Source organism: Microplitis demolitor, chromosome 3 (assembly GCF_026212275.2).
Source record: "Microplitis demolitor isolate Queensland-Clemson2020A chromosome 3, iyMicDemo2.1a, whole genome shotgun sequence".
Taxonomy (NCBI): domain Eukaryota; kingdom Metazoa; phylum Arthropoda; class Insecta; order Hymenoptera; family Braconidae; genus Microplitis; species Microplitis demolitor.
Genome location: NC_068547.1, coordinates 7,727,364 through 7,750,562, shown reverse-complemented (window position 1 = coordinate 7,750,562; position 23,199 = coordinate 7,727,364). Strand labels below are relative to the sequence as shown.

At 33.0% G+C, this 23,199-nt stretch overlaps 1 protein-coding gene across 3 annotated transcripts; it reads right to left on the bottom strand.

The window, feature by feature from the left end:
- Positions 1-3,975: 3,975 nt before the first annotated feature.
- Positions 3,976-22,761, bottom strand: LOC103569713 (calcium-dependent secretion activator). 3 transcript variants are annotated; one of them, XM_053737475.1, is made up of 16 exons: positions 22,314-22,760; positions 22,144-22,194; positions 16,040-16,594; positions 15,812-15,979; positions 13,346-13,837; positions 12,882-13,279; positions 12,336-12,800; positions 11,898-12,257; positions 11,574-11,813; positions 9,599-9,896; positions 9,086-9,242; positions 8,523-8,974; positions 7,046-7,204; positions 6,810-6,926; positions 6,494-6,732; positions 3,976-4,449 (listed from the first exon to the last, which is right to left on the bottom strand). In XM_053737475.1, the coding sequence occupies exons 3-16, from the start codon at positions 16,484-16,486 to the stop codon at positions 4,245-4,247; spliced, it is 4,197 nt and encodes a 1,398-aa protein (XP_053593450.1). In that variant the 5' UTR covers positions 16,487-16,594; positions 22,144-22,194; positions 22,314-22,760; the 3' UTR covers positions 3,976-4,244. The 3 variants fall into 3 exon arrangements, with proteins under 3 accessions (XP_053593450.1, XP_014296080.1, XP_053593451.1); XM_014440594.2 differs by lacking the exon at positions 22,144-22,194; XM_053737476.1 differs by lacking the exons at positions 3,976-4,449; positions 6,494-6,732; positions 22,144-22,194 and having other exon boundaries at positions 6,845-6,926; positions 7,011-7,204; positions 22,314-22,761.
- Between the last annotated feature and the right edge of the window lie 438 nt (positions 22,762-23,199).

The following is a 23,199-nucleotide window of genomic DNA, read 5'->3' as shown; positions in this document are numbered from 1 at the left end:
GCGAAAATTCTAAAACGAGAAATAGGATAAATTTATAAAAATTTAAATTCTTTATTTATATTCATAATGTGTGTGCGTTTGGGTGTATTTGTGTGTGAAATTAATCAGAAAGTGAAAATTACATCTAGGCAAGCTTCAAACGGTAACGCCGATATTTAAGTTATTTATTAGTTTAGATAGTAATTATTATTTAGGCTAATGGTAACTTTTACTATAATATTCTCTCCGTGTATAATTCAAAAAAACGCCTCGGCTGCTGCAAAAACAACTTTAGTTGATTAAGTAATTCGAGAGTTATCGTTGGCGAAAAAAGCTTAAATAGCTCGAAAACATCGAAAATTTCAGGATCGACCCGCAGGGTCAACCGTTTATCAGATTTTTTTTTTATTTAAGCTCGCTAAGCATAAAAAAAAAGTTGCCGAAGACAATGCATGGAGCTCAGTTGATTTCTATCGCTTGAAATGTAAAAAGGATTTATTTGACATTAATAAAATATTTAGTTATGATAAATTATAACAAAAACATGTTGATAAAAACTGTTTTCAAACTTTAGATTTTGAATATCTTGAAAACTTCTTTGCCTACCGATCCACGAAGTTTATCGGATCTAAGTTTAGATAGACTTTTTCGATTGTTGGAAAATTTGTTTAAATTAGTTAGTTCGTTCCAATGATATCTCAGGCATTCGCAATTAGTCCGAAGCAATTCCTTAAACTTTGAACCGACAATATCGTTCGGAAATTCGAATTCTGAATTTAATTGAAAAAGTAAATCTCTTATGAGCACAAAAAAATTAATATCGGATTATATTGTATTTTTAATAGTATATTAGCGCATTGAGTGGAAGGTGCTTTCGACAACGAGTGTGATTGGTTCACGAGCCGTAAAGCGAGTGTTGCCAACACACGAGTTCCAAAAGCCCTTCTTATTCAATCCGTTACAATAGTTTTTGCATCGAATAGTAAACAAAAATGTCTTTTATTGGTGAAAAAAAAGACACTACGTTAAATTTAATTTTTTAATTAACCTCAAATAATATTCAATCGTAATAAAATAAAATTATTTCTGATGCAAAAAATTATTAAATAAAAATAATAATAGTAACAATTAAATGTGATTTAATTTATTTTTATAATAATTTAAAATTATTTTTATTGTTTTCAATATATTGATGCTCAGCAAAAATAACTTAAGTTTCGAGTCAAGCTCGAGACAATTCGCGACAGTCACATAGCGAATTGTACATTATAATTAAATACAGTAACATGATTTTCTATAATTTGAGACTTTCCATTATCGTAACTCGAGACAGCTGTTCATTGGGTTATCTGTTAGATCGTTTAGTGACTAATAAATAGTATATCTATACATATATACAAAAAGTGTAGATTTGTCACATTTTTCACGAACAATATGAACATTCTTTGTAGTGTCATTTTTAACCAATCAAAGACGTGCTTTCTTACCATGAGTTGTAAAAAAATATTTTTACATCTTCAAATTAACTATTAAGACTGTAAGTGAGGAATAGAAGTTGATAAATTTTGTACAATTGGGAATAATATACGAAATGTAAAGATTAGTAGACAAAGTGTATGTATGTAAATTAACATACCACTTTCGAATAATACATTGCAATATGCCTACAGAGAAAAGTATAAGTTAATTGTTTAATAATTATAGTCTGGTTGATATAGTAACGTTGTACTGAAATATCCTCAAAATTGAGGAAGGTCGCTGAGAGTTTCTGGCCGTTATAATATTTTGTTCTGTCTGATGACGATACTTGTTAAGATCCAATTGACTTACAATCAGAATCGAACAGTTTCTATCGAAGTTTTTAATCAAAAGATAGCATAGTTATATATAAAGGACTTTTGACTCAGCTTCAATTATCCGCACTCCCCTGATTAAAAAAAGGGATTTAAAAAGATTCGAAATAAAAAATTTTAAATACTTTTGAATACCTTGAATACTTTTGAATCTCTCTTCTTATGGGAATTTAACATTGCAAATCATTTTAAATCCCTTTTTTTAATCAGGGTCATTAAAAATGACATTCATAATTATATAATTAATATCTGTATTATCGATTCCCATATATTACAGTATCTTATACATCTTGTGGAATCAGTATTATACTCGAGTGTGGGTTTGGCGGCACGATGCACTGAGAGAAAAAAATGTATATTTTCAAGAAAAAATGCTTCGTTCAAGTATTTTTCTTTCAGTATCTAAGTGAGTATTGCCAACACGTTAGAATGTAATACGCGGTGTCACTAGATGTATACAACAGTTTATGTAACTATAATGCATGAAGGGAAACGTCGTTAGATGTCTAAAGTCAGCGTCGTGCAATCGAAGTTGTAAAGATAGTTGACTGTGTTATCATCAAAAAAGATTTATACTTTATAGAATTGGATAATTTTTTTAATGTTATTATTCACTTAAGATAACTTAACTCTATAAAAACAACGTCAAATTTGGTGATGTGTCGCATCAATTAACGGAGATATGTAAGGTTATAAAATTCAGCTGATGTTGCATTGATCTACGCATGCGTGTGCTTATTAATTAATGCGCATGTGCAGTCCAGAGATTTTGGCCATGTTAATAAGGTAGCTAAATTTAAAGTGACGTCATAAAAAAGAGAGGTAATAGATTTGTTATTAAGTAGGGATAAAGATAAACTTTACATTTTGGCACGTGGCCCAATTGGGACGATAGCCAATAAGGAGAAAAACTCTGTCCATTTTACTAAAATTTCATGATTTAATATAAAAGGTAGCTATATAATATATATTAAATAATACTTTTGACTAATCAGAATGGATTGCATTTTAATATAAAATTTTATGAGGCTGACTTTAGCCACTAGTGGCATATTCTTCGGGCATGAACCACACGGATATTTTAAATTCTTACGCCAAAAATATGTTCGGATACTGAAGTATTTTAATTACCACTTATACAAAATATTATATTTTAAGGTGTACTCTGTAAGCATCTTACCAAGTATTTCCTGATCATACATTACAAAAATGTTTTTTTTTCTTTTTCTGTAAATCTTACAGTGTTAAAAGTTAGTCTTAGGTATAGAAAAAATTCTCCCAAAACATCAGCTCACTTTCCCATTTAAAATAAACATAATTTTTTTTGACAAATAAAAGTATTTAAGCTTTTTTTTTTTCGAAATTAAAATATGTCCTATCTTCGTCCCTATGTATGTAATATACTATTTTAAAAGAAAGTCGTTCTTTTCTTTTATGAAAAAACAAATGATGAAAATCAGCGCGTGTGCCATTCTTTCCACAGAGACAAAAATTGAAAAGTTCAGGTTCTGATCTGGTTGAAAAATAGTATTTTACACACCGTGGTAAGAAGATAGAGCGTCATAATCCACACATGTGCCACGTTCGCCTGCTCTGTAGGCAATCATATGGTATCGAGTATGGTTTAAATCTTCTACGTTCCTTCTTTGATGTGCAATATACTATTTTTACGTAATTTAAATAAGAAAATGAATATTTATTATATTCTTAGAAAGATTCAGAAATTTCGAGCTAAAGTTTTCGGGAGAATTTTTTTTGTCCTTAAGACTAGCTTTTAAGACCATAAGAAACAAAAACTTTTTTTTTTAACTACCCTACTATATATATATGTATAGATATTGAGTAATTCTCTTTCATTCTTTTAATTGTTCATACAATTGGCAAACGAACATCAGTTTCTTATATTATTTTTTTTTTAAATTAATTTTTTATTACTTTATGGTCTTAATTATTCGATTACTTACATTCAACTTTTAGGCATTACATTTTGTTGTACAAATCAATATTACTTACTCCACTCAATTGTTAATATATATATATATGTATATATATATATATATATATATATATATATATATATATATATATATATATATATATAACATCTATTTAATTATCAATCAAAATAAATACATCGCTCGTTTTTTTTTTTTACTTTTGCAACGTAAGTAAAGACAAAGATTCGTTTCTATGAATTTTAAGTAAATAATTATATCGTATATTACTATGTGTTAAGTTTTCATGTGTCGTTATTAAAGTTCAATGCATAGAAGTATCTTTCTGTTTCTTTAAAATTTGCTCTATCTTTTTTTTTTTATTTATAATAATAGTAATAATGATAATAACATTTTTTATTAATTGCGAAATATTATTAATATTATGTTGCCTTCGTGATTTTGCTATTTAATAAATCTAAAACCAACTTGCTCCACCAAATTTTGTTGAAAGACCCCCAATTCCTTTTCCAAACATACTTCCAACTTTTCCAACAACATTAGATGTTGCATTGGTAAGATTGGCGACATAGTTTGCATCATCCGCACCTGCAGACTCGACAACAGTTACTTTTGTTTTCGGTCGTTCAACGTCGTCATCATTCCCATTTTCGGAAAGCCCTCTGTGTCAAGAATAATAATAAATTTTCGATTAAACGATCGTCAGTAACTAATAAAATATACCATTGGCTACCCGTCATACGCCTCTTTCTCTCATTCGGGAGTCATTGAATCGAAACAGTTTCTCCCACTTAACCACTCTAAGGAGTTTCGTATCAAACATTAATGATGAAAATAATCATTAATACATTGAACATTCATTCTGTTAAATCAACACTAAGCTTTTTGACACAATGACGCAGAATTTTTTACGGTGCAACTATATTTTACTATTGAGTCGCAACAACAGTATTAATCCTGTTGCTGCAACATGACTGATTTGTTGCAGCTGCAGGAAAATCCTGTTGCTGCAACGTAAATTTTTTTCCGTGTAGAATATAAGAAAGCTTATAACGAATAATAAAGGGATAAACTAAATGCACGGTAGTGAGGAGACCGAAATTTCGCATACGACCCCTAGACCAGAGCTCCTAAGTCAAAATTAAAAAAATAATTTGAGCTTTCAAATTGTATAAAAGGGCAAGGAAGTTGAAATTATCATTTTAAATTACGATGATTTGTACTATAAATTGATAATTTGAACCTCGAAATGGTAACTTTGTCAACTTCTACCAATCCTGATTAAGAGAAACAATTTGAAACGATTTGCAGTGTTAAATGTCCATAAGAAGGATGATTCAAAAGTATTCAAAGTATTAAAAAGCATTAAAACGTATTCAAAAAATTAATAGTGTGTAACGACAGATATGAATAAACAAACGACAGATAAAAGTTAGGTTTGAAGAAACGTAGGAATGAAGAACTTGATAGATGTATAATGTCCGTTCTCATGAACGTAATCTCCGAATAAAGTTCTCTCCGATAAACCGAACGTTTGGTTAAAGTGAGATTTGTAGTAACAGAAGAACAGAAAGCGAGATATTTGTGGAAACGGAGAAACAGAGAATGAGACATTTGAATAAACGCAGTTAATAGAGAACGAGTTTGTAGAAATGGAGGAACAAAGACCATGGCATGTAGACAGCATGCGAAACGGTTAACGTGAGGTTAGTTCACAGTGACTAACATATGTTAAAAACCTCACGTTAACCGTTTCGCACGCTGTCCACATGTCACGTTCTTTGTCCCTCCGTTTCTACAAACGTCTTGTTCTCTGTTACCCGCGCTTATTTAAATGTCTCCTTTTCCGTTTCTCCATTTCCACAAATATCTCGTTTTCCGTTCTTTTGTTACTACAAATCTTACTTTAACCAAAAATTCAGTTTATCGAATGAAACTTTATTCGGAGATTACGTCCATCAGAACAGATGTTATACATCCATCAAGTTCTTCATTCCTACGTTTCTTCAAACGTAACTTTTATCTGCCGTTCGTTTATTCATACGTATCGGTACACCTTTACGTTTAATGCAAGTGTGCGTTTCGTGTAACCTCGATTATGCACAGGTTGTAAATCGTTTCTTTTAATTAGGGAAGTTTAGGTTAAAACTATACATTTTAATGGTTAGAAAGGCTCTCATTAGATCGCATACAATCAGTTCGAAAAGTAGTCAAATCAAATATCACTAAGGAATTCGAAATTCGAACCGAATGATTAGAATCTTTGACTTTCCACTATAATATTATGGTTTAATTGATTTATGTGAACAATAAATACGAGTGATGTATTGGAAAACATAAACTGCCGAAGAATTCGATAAGTACTCTTGAGAAATAATCTACTTATCTACTTAGAATGCAGCCATTATTGTAATAATAATATATCTTGCTTAAGAATTGAGCAGATTCGAAGTTACCATTTAAAAGAACGGTAGGTCTTGGAGGATTAAAATACCGTTTCAAAATGGTGATTTAATCGTTCATGCGCGATTTTTGGGACATTGAAGACTAAAATAACACATTACATTCAGCGAAAAGTTCAACATCAAAAGAATTTAGGATTTTGAAGCTCCAACTAATCTGATTTTGACTCGGAGTATGACGGCTAGTTGATAGTACATATGACCATATGAACGTATGTATAGTATTATTTTACAAACGACTTACTCGTCATTCTGAGCACTCATTGTTAAGGCACAAGTTGCTTCTTCTGTCTGCATTCTTTGCGCTATCGTCTGATATGTCTTGGAATTCAATTTGTCTTCCATCACTCCTTGAAGTTCAAAATCTGAATAAACTTTCTTTACAATATGAGCTAAACAAGTACACTGATAAAGATGAAGACTATGATCCAATCTGTCCGTTAACCAGGTGCACAGCATTTTTATTTGTTCAGTATACCATTGCTAAAATTCATAACGATATCAATTTAACAACTGAACTACACATTTAAATTTATTGCACTTATGTTCAATAAATGTACCTCAAAAAAGTTTAAAATCCATAATTCATCAATAACTTTACTGCGAATTTGATCCATACAATTTCTCGTAAAGTTAACGTAAGCTTGGCCCATTTCTTTACCACTGCCAGATACTTTCTAAACATTCAAATTACGACATGTTATAAGATAACTGTTTATAAAAATCACAAATGCATTTATTTTAAATGAAGATTTGACTACCGGAAGAATCTTCTAGGCTAAAATAATTTCTATACCGTGAAACTAAGAATTGAACCAATGAATGAGCCTTCATCGTAACGTGATAACTTGGATAAAGTTGCTTCTAAAACTGTGACGAGTTTGTTGATCATCCCCTGATTCATACTGGCCGATGTTTTCTCTATCAAATCATCAATCTTAGAGTGGTACTGATGCTAAAATCATAAAAGCCATTATGTTTATCGTGTTAAACGATTGGAATTTTATGTATGCAATTTACGGCATTTTCACCATAGGCACCGTATGTATTTTTATTTTTACAGTTTTCACAATGCAATACTTCATTTTACGTAAATTACCGTTCTCTTACTGCGAATTAAAAGTGAAAATACTGTAATTTTGCTATAAAATATCGTACTTTTATCATAAAATACTGAAATTCTTCCGAATACTGTAAATTATGGAAATTAAGGTCATTGCCGCCAGGAGTATGTGAAGTTACATGAAAAAATTACTCAATATAACGAAATCATAGATGTTACCAAAATTTAAAATATTTTATTTATTTATTAATTCTCATCATTACTAAAAGATAGACGCCACGAGTAAGGATTCCAGCTCACAGTTAAGATATATGTTGCAGTGTTTCATAGCGTTTGTTAGTATTTAAATTAGAGTTACTCGGGAAATCTAAAGTAAATTGTTATTTTTTAAAAATTTTTTCTTTCACGATACCTTTCGAAAGAATCAACTGACGAAGACGATTGTTGGTGTGACCGGCACGTTTTTTAATGAATCAACCAATTAAGGTGGTTCTTGCGATAATCAATGCATTTTATTAAATCCAAAGCTGGTTAATTTTTAAATTCATTAGTTTAGTTTTGAAGATATTGGAAAGACATCATTTTCTACTATTTTTTTCTCCCGCGATATTTCTCGAACAAATTAAGCAATTAAGATATTCTTTGTGGCACTCGACGTGTTTTATGATGCTCTAGAGCTGATTGGATTTTGGAGTCAGTTGGACTAATCGTTTTTGAAATATTGAAAAAAAATTTGTTTTTTCGTATTTCTCAATTATCTCGGAATCTATTTAATCGATCAATCTTAAATTTACAGGAAAATTGACAGCAGAAAAGCTTTTTCGATTGCTGTAAGGATGGTTCCTATCAGTTAATCAGTTATAGAGAATTTACACACACACACACTCGGACATCTTGAAATTAGTCAGAATAGTTTCCTAAGGCTTGATTTTTGAAAATCGATAATTTTTATAACGCAAAGTTAAGAAGAAAGTTATGATTATCAGTTGTCTTAGTGTTCTATCAGACCAAGATAAGTTTCTCGAATGAATAATTGTTTTTTTTTTTTTTTTATATGAAAAATCGCAGCGTCTATTAAGCTCGAACTTAATTCATTCGACTCAAAATCTAGTAGGTTGACCACTGAATCATGTATATGAAAATGCAGTGCCTCTTGATTATTAAGGCTATAAATTTCCGACTATTAGATTAACGATCAATGACTACTTACCACGTCAACTCCATCAACTGCACATAGTTTAAAGCTTTGATTCTTCGCATCTAAAATAACATTAACCATAGCACACATTTCGGAAGGTATTATATAATCCGTCGAGATGAATGTTACGCCTTTCTTTAGCCACTGTTGAAATGACGTATCAGTTCGTTGAATGCATGATTCTATCATATCACACGCCATGAGCTTCAAACGCTGTTCTAAATGTTGCCTAAATTCTTGATCAGGCCAATGAAGACCACCAATGAATGATTGCAGAGCATCGAGTTTCCAAAAAAGATCTTCCGAAGTAGCGCATCCATTTCCTTTAATCTCCCAGCGTTCTTTTTCGAATCCTTTGTGAATAGACTGTGCTATTGATGTTTCCATGAGATCTACGTAACGTACCACCAATGGTGCAAAGGTATCTCTAAGGTGTTGATGAAATCGTCCATTTTTTAAATTGTCTGTTTTGCATTTGTATGAAATTATTTAAACAATTATGATATTAAATAATTTAGTTTTGATTAGTGAATCTATATTATACAAAATTGACTTTTCTTTAAGTTATTACTTACCATCTAATCGAAGATAATCGTTCAAAATTTGAAATAATGGAAAACTGTCCCAGGTATCAGCTGGTTGTTCAGATAACACTTTGTCCATGTCAACCGCAAAGAGAGACCAGAAGATCTCAGCATGCTCCACCAGGAGGTCGCTAAACCAGGCGAACGCCTGCGGTGCAGTGTAGTAGGAGCGAAACGTGAAAATATTGGACGACACACAAATACGGTGGAAAATATTTCTTTTGCCCAGGACGGTGGGATCGCCAGCCATGGGCAAAGAGCTCTCGAGGACTCAAAAGACACTACAAACTATTTTTCTACTCTATATACTAATTCTACTAAATGAATGTATGCTAAAATAATTTATTGGAATAAGCGATATCGATCAATGCTTTGTTAATAAAAATTACAATTGTCTTCTGAGGAGGTTTCAGACCCTTACCTGAATCTGTTTGATAGCATGCTTTCCCTCTACCTCGAAAGCCCTTAACAATCAACACTCAGTTCTAAAAACCTAACTAATACCTCCGAATAATGTTCTTCATTTTGTTGTAGTAAGTCGACGCAAAGTTCAGCTAATCTTATCAGATCCTCTAGTTTTTTTCCTGGAGGAGCACATTCAGTGTTGTATTCATCTTCTATTTTTGCTGCAGCCGATAACATATCATAATTAACAAGTGCTGCAGTTTCTAAACATGATTTAATCATTCCTCGAACTTCATCAGGTGGAACTGGTGTCGATATGTCTTTCATAAGAACACGTTCTAAGAGAGATAAAGTTGCCTTCAGAGCACCTTCTGGACGACCAAATGGAAAACTATACCTGTAAATAATGCGAACGGATAAATCAGATACTTAACAAATTTCATCTCGAAAACTGTTCTCAGGAAAAAGTCATCTGAAAACACTTGTACACAAAGAAAATATTACAGTGAAATCTAGTTGATAGTGAACCATGAAGGATTTCAATTGTTTTAAGTTCTGGTGGGCCAGCCTGAAAACTTTTTAGTGTTTTCGAGCCCCTTGAGCTCAAAAAAATTATTGTAAGTATATTGTAGTGTCATAGGAAAGAAAAACTATTTAATGTTAAAACATGTCAGGTAATGGTATTCGGACGTGGTGGAAAGATCAATTTCTAAGGACAATATTAAATTGGAAACTAACGTCTTAATGAATTAACTGTGGTGAAAAACCTTAGTATTTATGATAGATAGTAAATCAAATTTTGTTAGTCTCATAGATAGGGTACTATTACATGTACTCGTACATAGACTAGCAAAAGTAAAAAGAGCTTTGGGTGGAACAATAATATGTAACATTAGTTAGACCTATATTAGAATGTGGAAATGTCATCTGTTCGTCGTTTTTGCGATGCACAGAAATGAATGAAATTTGTTCGGTATCGGGTAAATAACAATGAAGTTCACTATTGGAGCTGTAAATACATCAAAATAAGTGAAAATGAAGTGAGGATCAATGTAGGAATGATCGAATTATCTCAGAGACATAAAATTACTGATCTACCCTCCTTTTATAAGGTAATAAATATCCTGTTTAGAAATTCTCATAGAACCCAATAGATTCTCATGAATTCTCATAGACATTTTATAGGAATGAATGAGTTCTATGAGAAGTGCTATGGTTAAGTATAGGGTCTTATACATATAGCTATAGGAATCTATCGGATTTTTTAAGCAGGATATTCTGATTGACTCTTCTGAGATACTAGCAGCCCTGGTAGATCCGAATTACAGTAATGTACCGAAATCTTCTGAAAAATTCGGGATTTCTCGGTAAAACTACGGTACTCTTCGGTGAAATACTGCTCACGATACACCAACAAAATACATAATGAACCTGAACATCGTGCTGATCATAAAATACTGCAACTTTGCCGTAATTTACGGTATTATATTTTAGTTTGTTATTTCGGTACTATGGCGTAAGGGCGATAATTTGTCATAATTCGCGGTGCAGTGACATTTACTGTAATTTACGGTAAATTATGACAAATCGGTTCCGCCAGAAAGATATTAACTCCAACAAACTTCATCGGTAATATTCTAAATATACTAAAGCATTCAGTGCATTCGAAAGTAATAGAAAGTTAATATAAGTAAAAAGTTAGTCTTGATAGTTAATATAATGAGTTCAATTCCGCACTGTTACATTTTGAGTATGTATTGTATAGCTTGTGAACGCTTTAATAAAAGAATAAATAATTTTCTCCATTTAAATATAAAGTCACAAAAAAATTAGATGATATTAAATTTGGTGTTTAATAAACAATTGTCAGCGTTCTCTTTAATTGCATTGATTACCATTTTTCTATAAGAACATCAGTAAAAAGTAACTTTACACTTGCTACCGACTGACAATTTAACTGAATGAAACATTCACGAGCGTCTGATAAGAGAATGATTTCCAATCATTAATGGTGTTGAAGATGGAAAGGATTTCAAGACAAAATCATAAAAAAATCTTAATCCAACATTATTACCTGAAATTTGTTATTTGTTTTTCTAACAGTTGTCTTAAACGTTCTTTGATTTCCTGAAATTTATCTTTCTCTTCGTGTGTTATAGATCCTACTCCATCTGGACGATTACCATGGACATGACTCGCGCAGAATGCAAAACTATAATGGATCAATGTGGGATCTATCATACAACCACGTTCTGCACGATCTAAAAGATCACTCAGATAACAGAGATGTCTAAAACAGCCACGAACTCCATATCTAAATCAACAAACAATGAGATAAATATCAAAAAAATAATATATTAAGAATATCGACGGTCATGAATTTTCATTATTGCATTACCTCGCACAATACTCGTCTAAAACGAAAACTTGACCCGGCGAAAACCATCCCAAAGAACAATAAGGATCATTAAGCCTATAGTCAAGAGTTAAATTTTGAAGAAATTTGAAGAGATTTGCATGATCAAATTTACATGGATCTGCACTTATAAAGTCTTCCATGCCATGTTTTCTAGCTCTATCGGCATCTCCTTGTATTTTGCTAATAGTAGAGTTTTTGTCAGCTACGGAAACAGGTGGTGTAGGTTTATGAGATTGACCAGTCGCTCTGTACATAGCCATAACCCATAAATGGCACTCATTCTCGTCGTCCGAGGCAAAAACAATGTTGTCTCCTTCGCGGACGGCGTTGAAGAAGTACCTGAAACAAAACAAGTGGAGAAAGGTATGAATAAATAACTCAATGACATTCCATAGAGACATGCTGTAATATATTTACCTTCCACCTTCTAACTCTGTGCCAAACATTATATTAGCAGAAACGGCTTCAATATAGTCCACTGTATAGCCATCGAGCTGCATCATTTCCGACGGCTCACTCTTTTTTTCTTTATATGAGCACATCGCAAATGTGTACTGCGAGACTTGAACTAGAGCATAATACCGTTTCTTCCATTTTTTCCATACTGACTTTCCCATAGCATAGAGATGACCGCAATGTTTCATATTGAGTGGCTTATCCATTCGACAAGCTATTTTAATTCGTAAATCTTGGTCCGGATTATTTTTTGGGACGTTCATACGGTGCCACTCGGGAACTTTTGAAGATAATGGGGTAGGTCGTAATATGACTTTACCCAATTCCTTGTCTTCAAGTGCTAATATTGCAGGATTTTCTGTATATAAACGAACTTTTACTACTGGTAAGGGATGCATCGTTGTAAAGTCACCCTGAGTATCCCACCTAAAATAGGGAAAGTATATTTATTCTTTATTCTATACATAATTATGATTAAAGGTTGAAATTTTTTTCAAAATCTTTTACATTGGCTTAGAGGCTTCAGCTTGATCAGTTTGGAGTTTCTCGCCACCTTCTACCTCCATAGTACAATAGACAATGCGATTTGGTGCGAGACTTTTAAGACCTTTAACCTCCATAACAACAACTTCCATTGAAAAACTTAAGCCCACATCCATTTTTGTGAGTTGCGGATCGGAGTCAGCGGAGTCGCCCTCCAGTTTAGCGAGAGAGCCCTGGGTGCGGTAGCGGGAGCGGTCACTACGGCGCTTCAGCTTCTGCAGCCCATATTTGCTGTCTATCGAACCCTTGGAGACCGGTAATGACTCCAAATTAGTCATTAGTAGGTTGATAGACGACTTGAGCTCCTCAATGTAGAGCGACTCCATCTCTTTAAGGAGAAACCTCGGCATGAGCTTTCGATTCTAAAAAAGAAAAAAAAAGCAGTGGTTATTGATTGCATATTGATATTTTCAATAATTTTTTTTTACCTTTTCCATTTCATTAACTTTCTGAATGCGACCGTCCAGCTCCCTCCTGATGGCGGCAGCCTGCTCGTCGGCTGAATCCAACAGAAGGGCGTTGAACAGAAGCTGATGCTCAAATTTTTTTATGCCAAGGATTTGTTGAAACATGTCGTAAAGTTGCTCTTTCGACAATATTAGCTCCGAATTTAAAGACTGCTGTTGCATCCTAGATGGCCTCTTGGTGTCTTCATCACCAGTTCCTTTAAAAATACAATCGAATTTGGCCAGCCAGGACGTAAGAACAGTCTCTTTGCTCAACCCATCGATTTCCGGGAGGCTGCGAACACGTTTTTCGATATTGTTCCTGAACACCTCTCGAAAGTCGTGCTGGGAACAAGCTCCGCTTTGTACTATTTTTACAACTCTTTCTGATTTTAAGAATACGTCGAAATAATTCTGAATAGCATTGTGAAAAGCTTCATCTGCTATAATTTGTGTCTCTCCTTTCAAAAAAGCCTACAAAAATAAAAATAATAAATTAGTATATTGTGTGACATGGAACAAAATAAAATGATTTCAGACTAGTGTGCAGTCGGCTGCCCGAGCAGTAGCGAGAGCTAACGTTAACCGTAGACTGTAATCATATGGTTTCATCCCGTTTCATGATTACTGACATTGAAAACAAGTTTTAGTGTCAACAGCTAGTCAAAATCAGTTAAATTTAAAGCTTATAGAGCGGAAAATTATTAGAGTATGCGCAAATTGTGGTTTGAAATTCACAATTGAATAGAAATAAATAAGAAAAGCATTGCACAAAGGAATCATTTTCTTTTTTGTGTGAAGTCATACTTATTAAATTCTGTTGTAACAAACTCCTTACAAAATCTATTTCTCGTTCATCAGAAGATACACGTGGTGCGGGTATACCTTTTATCTGACCCACGCGAGAATGGCAGTTAGTACGTAAATATAATCAATTGACTGATTAGAGATTGATGTTTTCCGTAGGCGTAGTCGATAAGCACTCCATTAACATTTGTGATCTAACCACAATTGTTAAAAGAAAAAAGTTCTTTGGACTGTCTTAGGACAGAACAAGATGGATATTTTGTCCATGACATTAGTTACCTTAACTGGTTAACAGGCCTCTTCAAAAAGAGATTATATTTGCACGTGAAATCGAACTAACAACCACTAAAAATCTGTTTTTGTGAAACCCAAGCACTTGGCTTCCCTCGTGTAACAGTTGGCCAAACGGAGACATGTTCTCTTCCCCTGCCTCTTTTGGGCGACATCCAAAAGTTAAACTGAAATAGTTAATTTAGCGAACCCGCTAGCCTTTGAAGACGAGTACTTTCGAAGCTTAGTCCTCGTGAAGCCTTTACCTCGCCCAATTAAAAGGTACACACACGACCGGGGTCCCTACTTTTTCTCCAGACGACAGTCCTGGTCTATGGATATAATCAAGTGATCAAGGGTAGATATTTCCTGAAAGTGCTTTCATATAAATACACCCTATAAGTGTATTTGGTCTCTGCACAACTACCACAAATCCAAACTTTGTTGAACCATCACTCTGGCTTTCTCCAGAAATAAAGACTCTGTACAGAGTAACACATGGATAGTCTGCCCACGATATCAGTCCCTTTCACTAGTTAAACGCGACATCAAAAAGTGGTAATATACTGTTTCGCCTTATTCTCTACGATAGTTTCTGCCACGTTGCTATAATAACTATAATCAATGAAATTTTGAACAAGTAGACAAGCAGATGCTTGCTTGTTGTTCGGAAGGTAAACCTCTTTGAACTTCATTTTTTCGAGATAAGCCGGTTTGTTAATGCTCAACTTCAACTGAAGTAATTAATGAAACAAAGCCGTCGGTTTTTACACCGGTTGATCCCAACCCCTTTCTACGGCCGCTGTCTTATTCAAATAGGGTATAAATGCTCTGAGAGTTCAACTGAATTAACTAACAAACAAATGACATAGTAATAGGGTAAGAACGATCATTTAATTTGACCCGCAACGAGCGGAAACACTTTTGTTTACATCCACTGATTTAAAATATTTTCAATTCACGAAATTGCTCATGAATGTCCATAATAATGAACTAAAATCAGTTTGTTTTGACTAGCTGTAAACTCTGAAACTTGCAGTTTTGATGCAGGATAAAAAAAAATTTACTCATTCTCATCAACTACAGACTTGCAATCGTATTTTTATAAATTTTTAATATTTTAATATTGTAAAAACTTTCTGACTTAATTAACATTATTTAAAATACCTATATATTTGATTAAATGCATTGAAAGGTTATAGGTGAAAAATTCAAGACTCTCTGTGAGGCTTCTAAAGAAATCAGAAATTTTCATTGCATGGCTTCATAGATCTCAGATATTAAAATTATGAAACCTAACTCTACATCATATTACCAAAATAGATTTTTCAATATTAAAAAAAAAAAAAAAAAAAGAATAAAATTATGTACCTGGAAACGAGAGCACAATGTTTCCAGTTGTTGCTTTGTAATTTTCGTTTGTCTTCGGGTCATGTCCGTGGGCTGCTTGGCATTGAATGGATAAGCTATACATCTAGAGATAAATACATAAAGTTGTATGCGAGTTTTTCTTTCTTCCTCTTCACGTTCTTGTTTATCCTAAAATAATAAGTTGTCAATTAATAAATAAGTTGAATGAGTTATTCGATTGGAACTTACTTGTAAATCAACTTCTGTTTTTTCACTAGCAACAGACGGTGATGGGCTAGTAGGCCTTTGCACCGACTTTGCATAGTTCGCAGCATCTTGGGTAGCGCTCATTGATGGTGACAGCGAATTGCGTGCACTTGACAAGTTAGGGACATCTAATCCAGAGCCTGCAGCTTCTTGGGCTGCAGGGCCTTGGTTTACTCCTGCTTGACGTCCATGTGATCCACCATGCAAGCTTGGTGATCCTCCACTGCCTTGACTCTGACCTCCAGGTGATGCAGTAAATCCGGCGGCACTGCCTCCACCCATGGCACCCGCACCGGAGCCTCCACTTCCAGCACTGGGATGACGTCTAGAACCATGACTACTTCCGGTAGCCCGACTCCCGCTGGCTGCTCCACGCTGTGCGTTTTGGTCCTCTTCGGGTTCTTCATCTGATGAACTTGGATCAATCATGACGTTGGTTGAACGTACAAAATACGATTACTTTCACGCGAATAGGCCGTTTCCAGCGGCGTGTGCGTGATGTCGTTTCCGTTATTTGGGTTATCTTCGATTTTGAAGCTATAATCAAAAAAGTCCTGTACGATTAAAATACGAAGAAAAGATACATGTTAAGAACGAAAAAAAGAGATCACATGCCGTATAAATAATTTCGGCAATCTTGAATACTATTTTTAAAATTTTTAATTTTGCTTCAATTAAAAATTTTTTACAAAAGTTTGATCAAGAAAAAAATAAAAAGCATCGATTTAGAAGTTTAAAAATCTTTATTTTAGTACATTTTTCTTATTTTTAAATTAATTGTATGCTTATGATATAAAATGTATTCAATAATAGGGTTTCACAAGAGTTAGCCGTTGGAGATTGTAAATTCCGTTTATGTAATAAAAGTTTTGAGCCTGAATGATACAACTATTACGCTTATTCTGCTGCTGTTGTTGAGACTCGGAAAATATTGTGCTTAGTCACATCTGAACTAACCACCGGACTTTAATGAAATTTTTTATTATGAAAATGCAAACTCAAGTATTAAAAATAATATCAAGCTTATTCATAAGACAGCTCTTTTTAAATTAAGGTATGTTTATACCATACTAGTAGAGTAAATACCCTGTGAAGATAAGTTAATGTAAGTGGATTACGTAAAAACTATCAATCGAGTATAAAGCACTGTTGGGGCTTTTATGTCATGTACAAAATTAACAAAACGTATGTATATTTATGCCCGTTGAAATAGAGATCAATCGACGTGTAACCTTGATTCGAACATAAGATTCATAATGATCTTATGATTTAAAAAAAACAGTTGAATAATATTTGAAACCGTATTTTTTAAACAGCGAAGCTATTCCATTTTCAAAATTCCTATATTATCATGAGAATAAGAAAATAGCAAATACTACATACTACATAGAAAAATTTTAAGATGACCAGTTACTGACCAGCGCACTAGTTTGTGTGATCACAGTAACAGTTTATACTTAGAACCGTACTCAGTCTGGTATAATACAAGAATTGCAGCACCATAATCAGTCGTGTGTGGAAGGTACTTAATTCACGTGCGCACACTAATGAATAATGTCCTGCACAAGACTTACAACTGTATATCACAGCCGTGGATAGTATTTAGCACAGGAACCATTCATGTGCTGCACACGGCTCATGATGGTGACATGAACATGAATAGTTCCTGTGCTAAACGCTAACCAGTGTTGTAACATATCATAGTCAGTCTTATGTAGGACATCACTCATTCGTGTGTGCATATGAATCAATATCCTCCGCACACGACTAGTTACGGTGCTGGCATTCTTGTGCTGCATCAGACTGAGTATAATTCTGATCATGAAATATTACTATGAGCACACGAACCAGTCACGTATTCAACCAATTTGATTAGTGGTCACTAGAGTTTCACCTCAACTGCTCAATGAAGGCAGAAGGAGAAGCAAGCAGTTTCCGATAAAAGGCAAAAGTGTGCAAGGCCAAAATTACTATACACCGCAAATTCCCATTCATTATTTTTACTACATCTTATTAAATTTTGGTTAAAAAATAAAACTAAAAATGTCGATGGGTTTGATAATGATATAATAAATTTTAGTAATCCTCAAATGGTCAATGATCATATCTGCGCTCACTATATATTCATTTTTACCCTGACGGATCCCTATTTCGGTGAATTACCAAAATTTACCGTTACTTTTACAGCAGGTAAATAGACTAACAATAGATACCGTATATCACGGAAGTTACTCAAAGTTACGGTATTCAAAAAAATTACGGTATCTACGGTAAAAACCTACCGATCCAACAGTGTAAAATACAGTACTTATGGTACCGTATCCTGAAAATGTATTCTAACATTTTGGGAAAATTCTGTTTTTAGCTGTAGACTACGGTATTCTGTAGTAAAATACAATACTTTACTATCAATTACGGTCAAACGTGGTATTTTACAGTACAATGCCATAATTTATCGTTATGTCCAGTAAATTTCTGTAAGTTACTGTAACTCAGATCTGGCAGAGTACTTTTTTTTCAATGTCTTTATGTTCGATAATTCATTTCACGAAAAACACTAGTTTAGATCCAATTTTCAACTCAAACTTTATTGCAATTGTTAATCTGCTACCAGATTCAAGGCTATGACACAGTATGAAAGGAAGCTATGTTGAGATAAGTATGTCGACTGCGATTAAATTTAAACTGTTCAAGATCTGAACGGCAGTTGAACAATTATGTTTATTTCAGTCCATTGTACAATTATAGATATATGACTATCGGAATACTCAGAGAACATATGATTTAGCGAAAGTTATTTTTTGTAGATCTAGGATACGTTAAAGAGGTCATCTGTCCTTATGGTCTAGATAAGAATTGTAGAAAATCGATATTAAAAATAAAAAATGGACTTTACTAATGGAAATAATAATACCATTCAAATCATATTGAATGATTACAAATATTCAAATAGTTTTAAATAATACCTCTTATGAAAATATTTACATCGCAATGAAATTCGAATTATCCTTTTTACTCAAGGACATTGCATATTTTTAAACGGATTATTATCTTCTCATTCACTACTAAAACGTTCTAATTATTGGAATGGATAAAACTGACTATAACTTTTCACTAATCGAACTGTATAAATAACTTCTGATCAATAATTATCGATAGAAATGCACTTAATCTTTAATTATTAATATGAGATATAAAAGTTAAGTTATTGAGCTTAATTTTCTATTGTTAATACATTGAAATATTGTTTATAAAATTGAATGGAAACAAAATACATAATTGTGCATGTATTTCTAATGCAAACCTACGATAAAGGGCGCACATAACATTTAAAAGTTTCAAATGATTTTCAAATATGAATAGCTTGATTTGATGCGAAATAAATAATTCGTGAGTTTGAACTATTCGCATACTCCTAATGTGTAATGATGTATTATCGTAGATGATAGCGCACTATATGTTTGTATACCTTCTTATGTATCATATATGTCTATATATAGTAATATATGGTCATATGTAGACATACAGATTTTTAAAATAAGTTTGAGCTGACTATCACAATTACTTACATACAGGATGTTGTAGTGCAAAAAAAATATAAGAAATTTTTTTGATATTAATAATTGCAAATTGATGATTACATTCTGCTTTTTGAGAAGTGAATATATTCTTTCAATCTTATGTAGCTCAACTAAACAGTTGTTAATGTCGGTTGCGTAACCTAGTCGTTAAAGCCTCGGTCTTTCATGCATAAGGTCCCGGGTTCGAATCCGACTAAAGCAGGTACGGTCATTAATAAGTCTAGCGTTTTTTTTCTGAATTAAAAATTTCTAATTTGATTAGGAATGCAATTATTCGTATATCTGATAATCTCCGCGTCGCCAAAATAATTAAAAAACAATGAAAAAAAATCTTTTTTTTTAATTTAGTTAAAATTCCTATACATAGTCATATCAAGTCATATATGACCATATCAAGCTATGTATGGTCATATATGGACATACACGGTCATGTATGGACATGTCTGGTCATATATGGCCATGTCTGGCCAATTTCCATACATGGAGCACTCATATATGTCCATGTATGATTCATTTCTCACAGGTGCTTATATCAAAAAATAAAATTTTAATATAAACCTATGTAATGATGTCTATCACAAGTTGATGGTCAACTTACTGGTAACAAAAGTCTTTTGACAGATATTACATGGGTTTGCCCAAAATGACGTATATAAAATAATCTTGTAGTACTATGTTTATAAAAGTATCTTACAGAAGACCCGTAAATGTTTGCGTCTCTGTATACCTATCAATCTGTCACAAGGTATTAATGCAAGATTCTAAGACAAGATTATTGTAGGACTTGCACATGATATTGTATAAAAAAACATTGAAAATGTCTTGTTCAAAATGTGTTAGTAAACTTACGCGTATCTTGAACTAATCTTGCACCAGAAATTAGTCGCAGACACTAACGCATATTCTGCCACAAATCTGCTCAAGAAGTCTCATATTACACTGTCTATGTATCTTAATTCTATCTCTGTCATTTTAACTCAGGATCCTATATCGTATTCCAATGGAGAAAATGAAGTGTCAGAGACAGCAGTAAGATGGATGGTGTAATATGACACTTTTTGAACAGATCTGCCGCAAGATATGCATTAGTGCCTGCAAGTAATTTCTGATGTAAGATGAGCTCCAGTCACTGTACTAATGTACCTTATGCCAGATAACTTCATTTTTTTTCACAATTCTTGAAGTACAATATAGCACAAAGTTATTTTAAAGTCTTGTACAAGATTCGCAATTTAAACTTTACACCAGCGTCTACAGCAAGATCTATAGTTATACAAAGATGTAGACAACTAATGTACTGGTGACCAGGCTTGGGCTAGATTGCTATAAGATTTTATTATGATGGTTGAAATTTTTCTTATATTTGTGTTTAGGTCCGCACAAATGTCTTCACAAAGAACCGAAAAAATGTAATAAATGTTTTTAGACACTATTTTAAATCTTTCTTTTATATTTTGAAACCTATGAGTATTTGTAAATATGATGATTAATAACGTTATTTGAATAGATTTTACAAAATACTTAGGACATTCTATAAGATCTCGAATTGATTCAATATTTCCATTATACCATATCTACTTATATCTGGTTGGATCTGGCCAAATTTAGTCAGATAAATACAAATGAAAGGTTTGGTCTTACAAGCCTAACTAAATCTGAATGTATCTTGTTAGACCTAATCTTTTTTCCAGGGATTAGGTTGTGTAGAATATTGAGTACGAAAACACGAATTTTAAAAGTTGTGAACTCATATATTAATACTATCAATTTAATTACTTAAGTACGCTTTCTATACTGTTTATTGATTGGCTCAAGTCAAAAATATATCGTCAGTAATTTTATAATTGCTATTGATAAAAGTAACGAAATTTTGATGTGATATATAATAAAAGTATCAATGTTTAATTTTGTTATAATATGTATTTCAAGCTTCGTTGACATATCGGTCACGAGGCTTTTGGAGCACAGCAGTGACATCATTACTTCAATTACCTCTTAAAACATAAAAAGAACAGAATAATCTACGAATATATTCGAGAAGTTATTGATTATCTAAAGTGTAAAAATACGAATCGTATGATCAGATTATTAATTTATGTCAATAATAATAAGCTTGAAATACTTACTAATTAATAATGCGAAACGAATAAAAACCCCATTTTATGTTATAATCCTATTATTGTCTATGAAAATATATGACAGCGTAAAATCGATTATTTTTTAGTAATGACGATGAAAGAATTACGTCAAGTTCTCCTGAATACAATATAGTAGTCACATTGTGGAATTCTTCACGGAACGTTATTGATCTAGACACGAGTTCTAAACCTCGCCATTGCTCTAGCTACTGTGGCACATGTAACGCGCAGAGCAATACGAACTTGGGTGTGTCATTATTTTTATGAAAATTTTTAAAATTAATCTACAGCAATTAATACTGAGGAACCACTCAACAATATCTCCAGAATATCAATGTCTGACCAATGCTATAACTGTTTCACTAACCTCTTCAATTATTGTCTCCATCATTAATTTAAACCGTGAAACAAGTCATCGCTTAAGCCCAGGAAGATAACAATGGTGTCACAGTGATAATATATATTAATGCAAATAAATTAGTGATTACAACACAAGAAGAAACAAAAAAGTTGCTTTTTTCAGACCAATTATCTTACCATGTATTGAGATATGAAATAGTTTAACTTTTCCGATTAACACTTGAGAACAGATTTAACACCGGTACTAGAGTGAAGGAAATATAACAGCTTGGCAGTGAGGTTGGTGGATTATTGAGTAGGACACAAGGAAATGCAGCAATGTACAGAAAGAGTAAATAAACGTAAAAAAACTGAAATGGAGTAGATAATTGTGGAATAATGTTATGAAAAAATGAAACTTATAGTAAAGAATAAAGTGTAAGAAAGAATTTGAGGAGAGGTTAAAGAAATGGAAAAAAGTCATCGACGATAATGGTTAAAAAGAAATTGCAAGGACCGATTGGTAACAACACGCGCACTATGACGCGTTTGACTGTTTGGTAGATAACGAGTGAGAAAGCTAGAAAGATAGAAGAGGTTGAATCAACGTAATGTGGTAGTGCTAAAGCGGGGTAAGAGTAAGGAGCGATTAATATCAGGGGAAGGGAATGCGGCGTATAAGAGTGGGATTGCCAAGCACGAATGAGAAAAGAGAATTCAGTCGATTCGAACGAAAAACAAGTAGAGAGGGAGAGAGTTTCTCTACCTGTATAAAGCGCTACTAGGCCATCGATCGGCTGCGCGCTTGGTGTAATAGCAGCTGACCGTTTTGTACAAGCAAATACTCCGTTTTGTTATGTATTTTCAGCCTCATAGAAATGCCTCTGTCTATAGAATACGAAAAAAATTATATTTATAAAATATGATTTCTCGAAATTCGTTAAAGTCTTCGTCATTTTCAAAAGAGTTAACAGATGCATATGATCATAACATTGGTTACATGATGATTTTTTAAATCATAGGTCGTTTTAATCTTGTAAAACTTGGACCTTCTAATACAAAAAACTTCATTCGATAGCTTTTC

What these genes read in the sequence shown, in the direction of transcription:
- LOC103569713 (XM_053737475.1), bottom strand. Translation starts at nt 16,486, where the DNA reads ATGATTGATCCAAGTTCATCAGATGAAGAACCCGAAGAGGACCAAAAC. An exon ending in AAACAAATAACAAATTTCAG is followed by an intron (nt 9,897 to 11,573) that starts GTAATAATGTTG and finishes CATTATTTACAG; the next exon opens with GTATAGTTTTCCATTTGGTC. An exon ending in GTTCAATTCTTAGTTTCACG is followed by an intron (nt 6,927 to 7,045) that starts GTATAGAAATTA and finishes TTGAATGTTTAG; the next exon opens with AAAGTATCTGGCAGTGGTAA.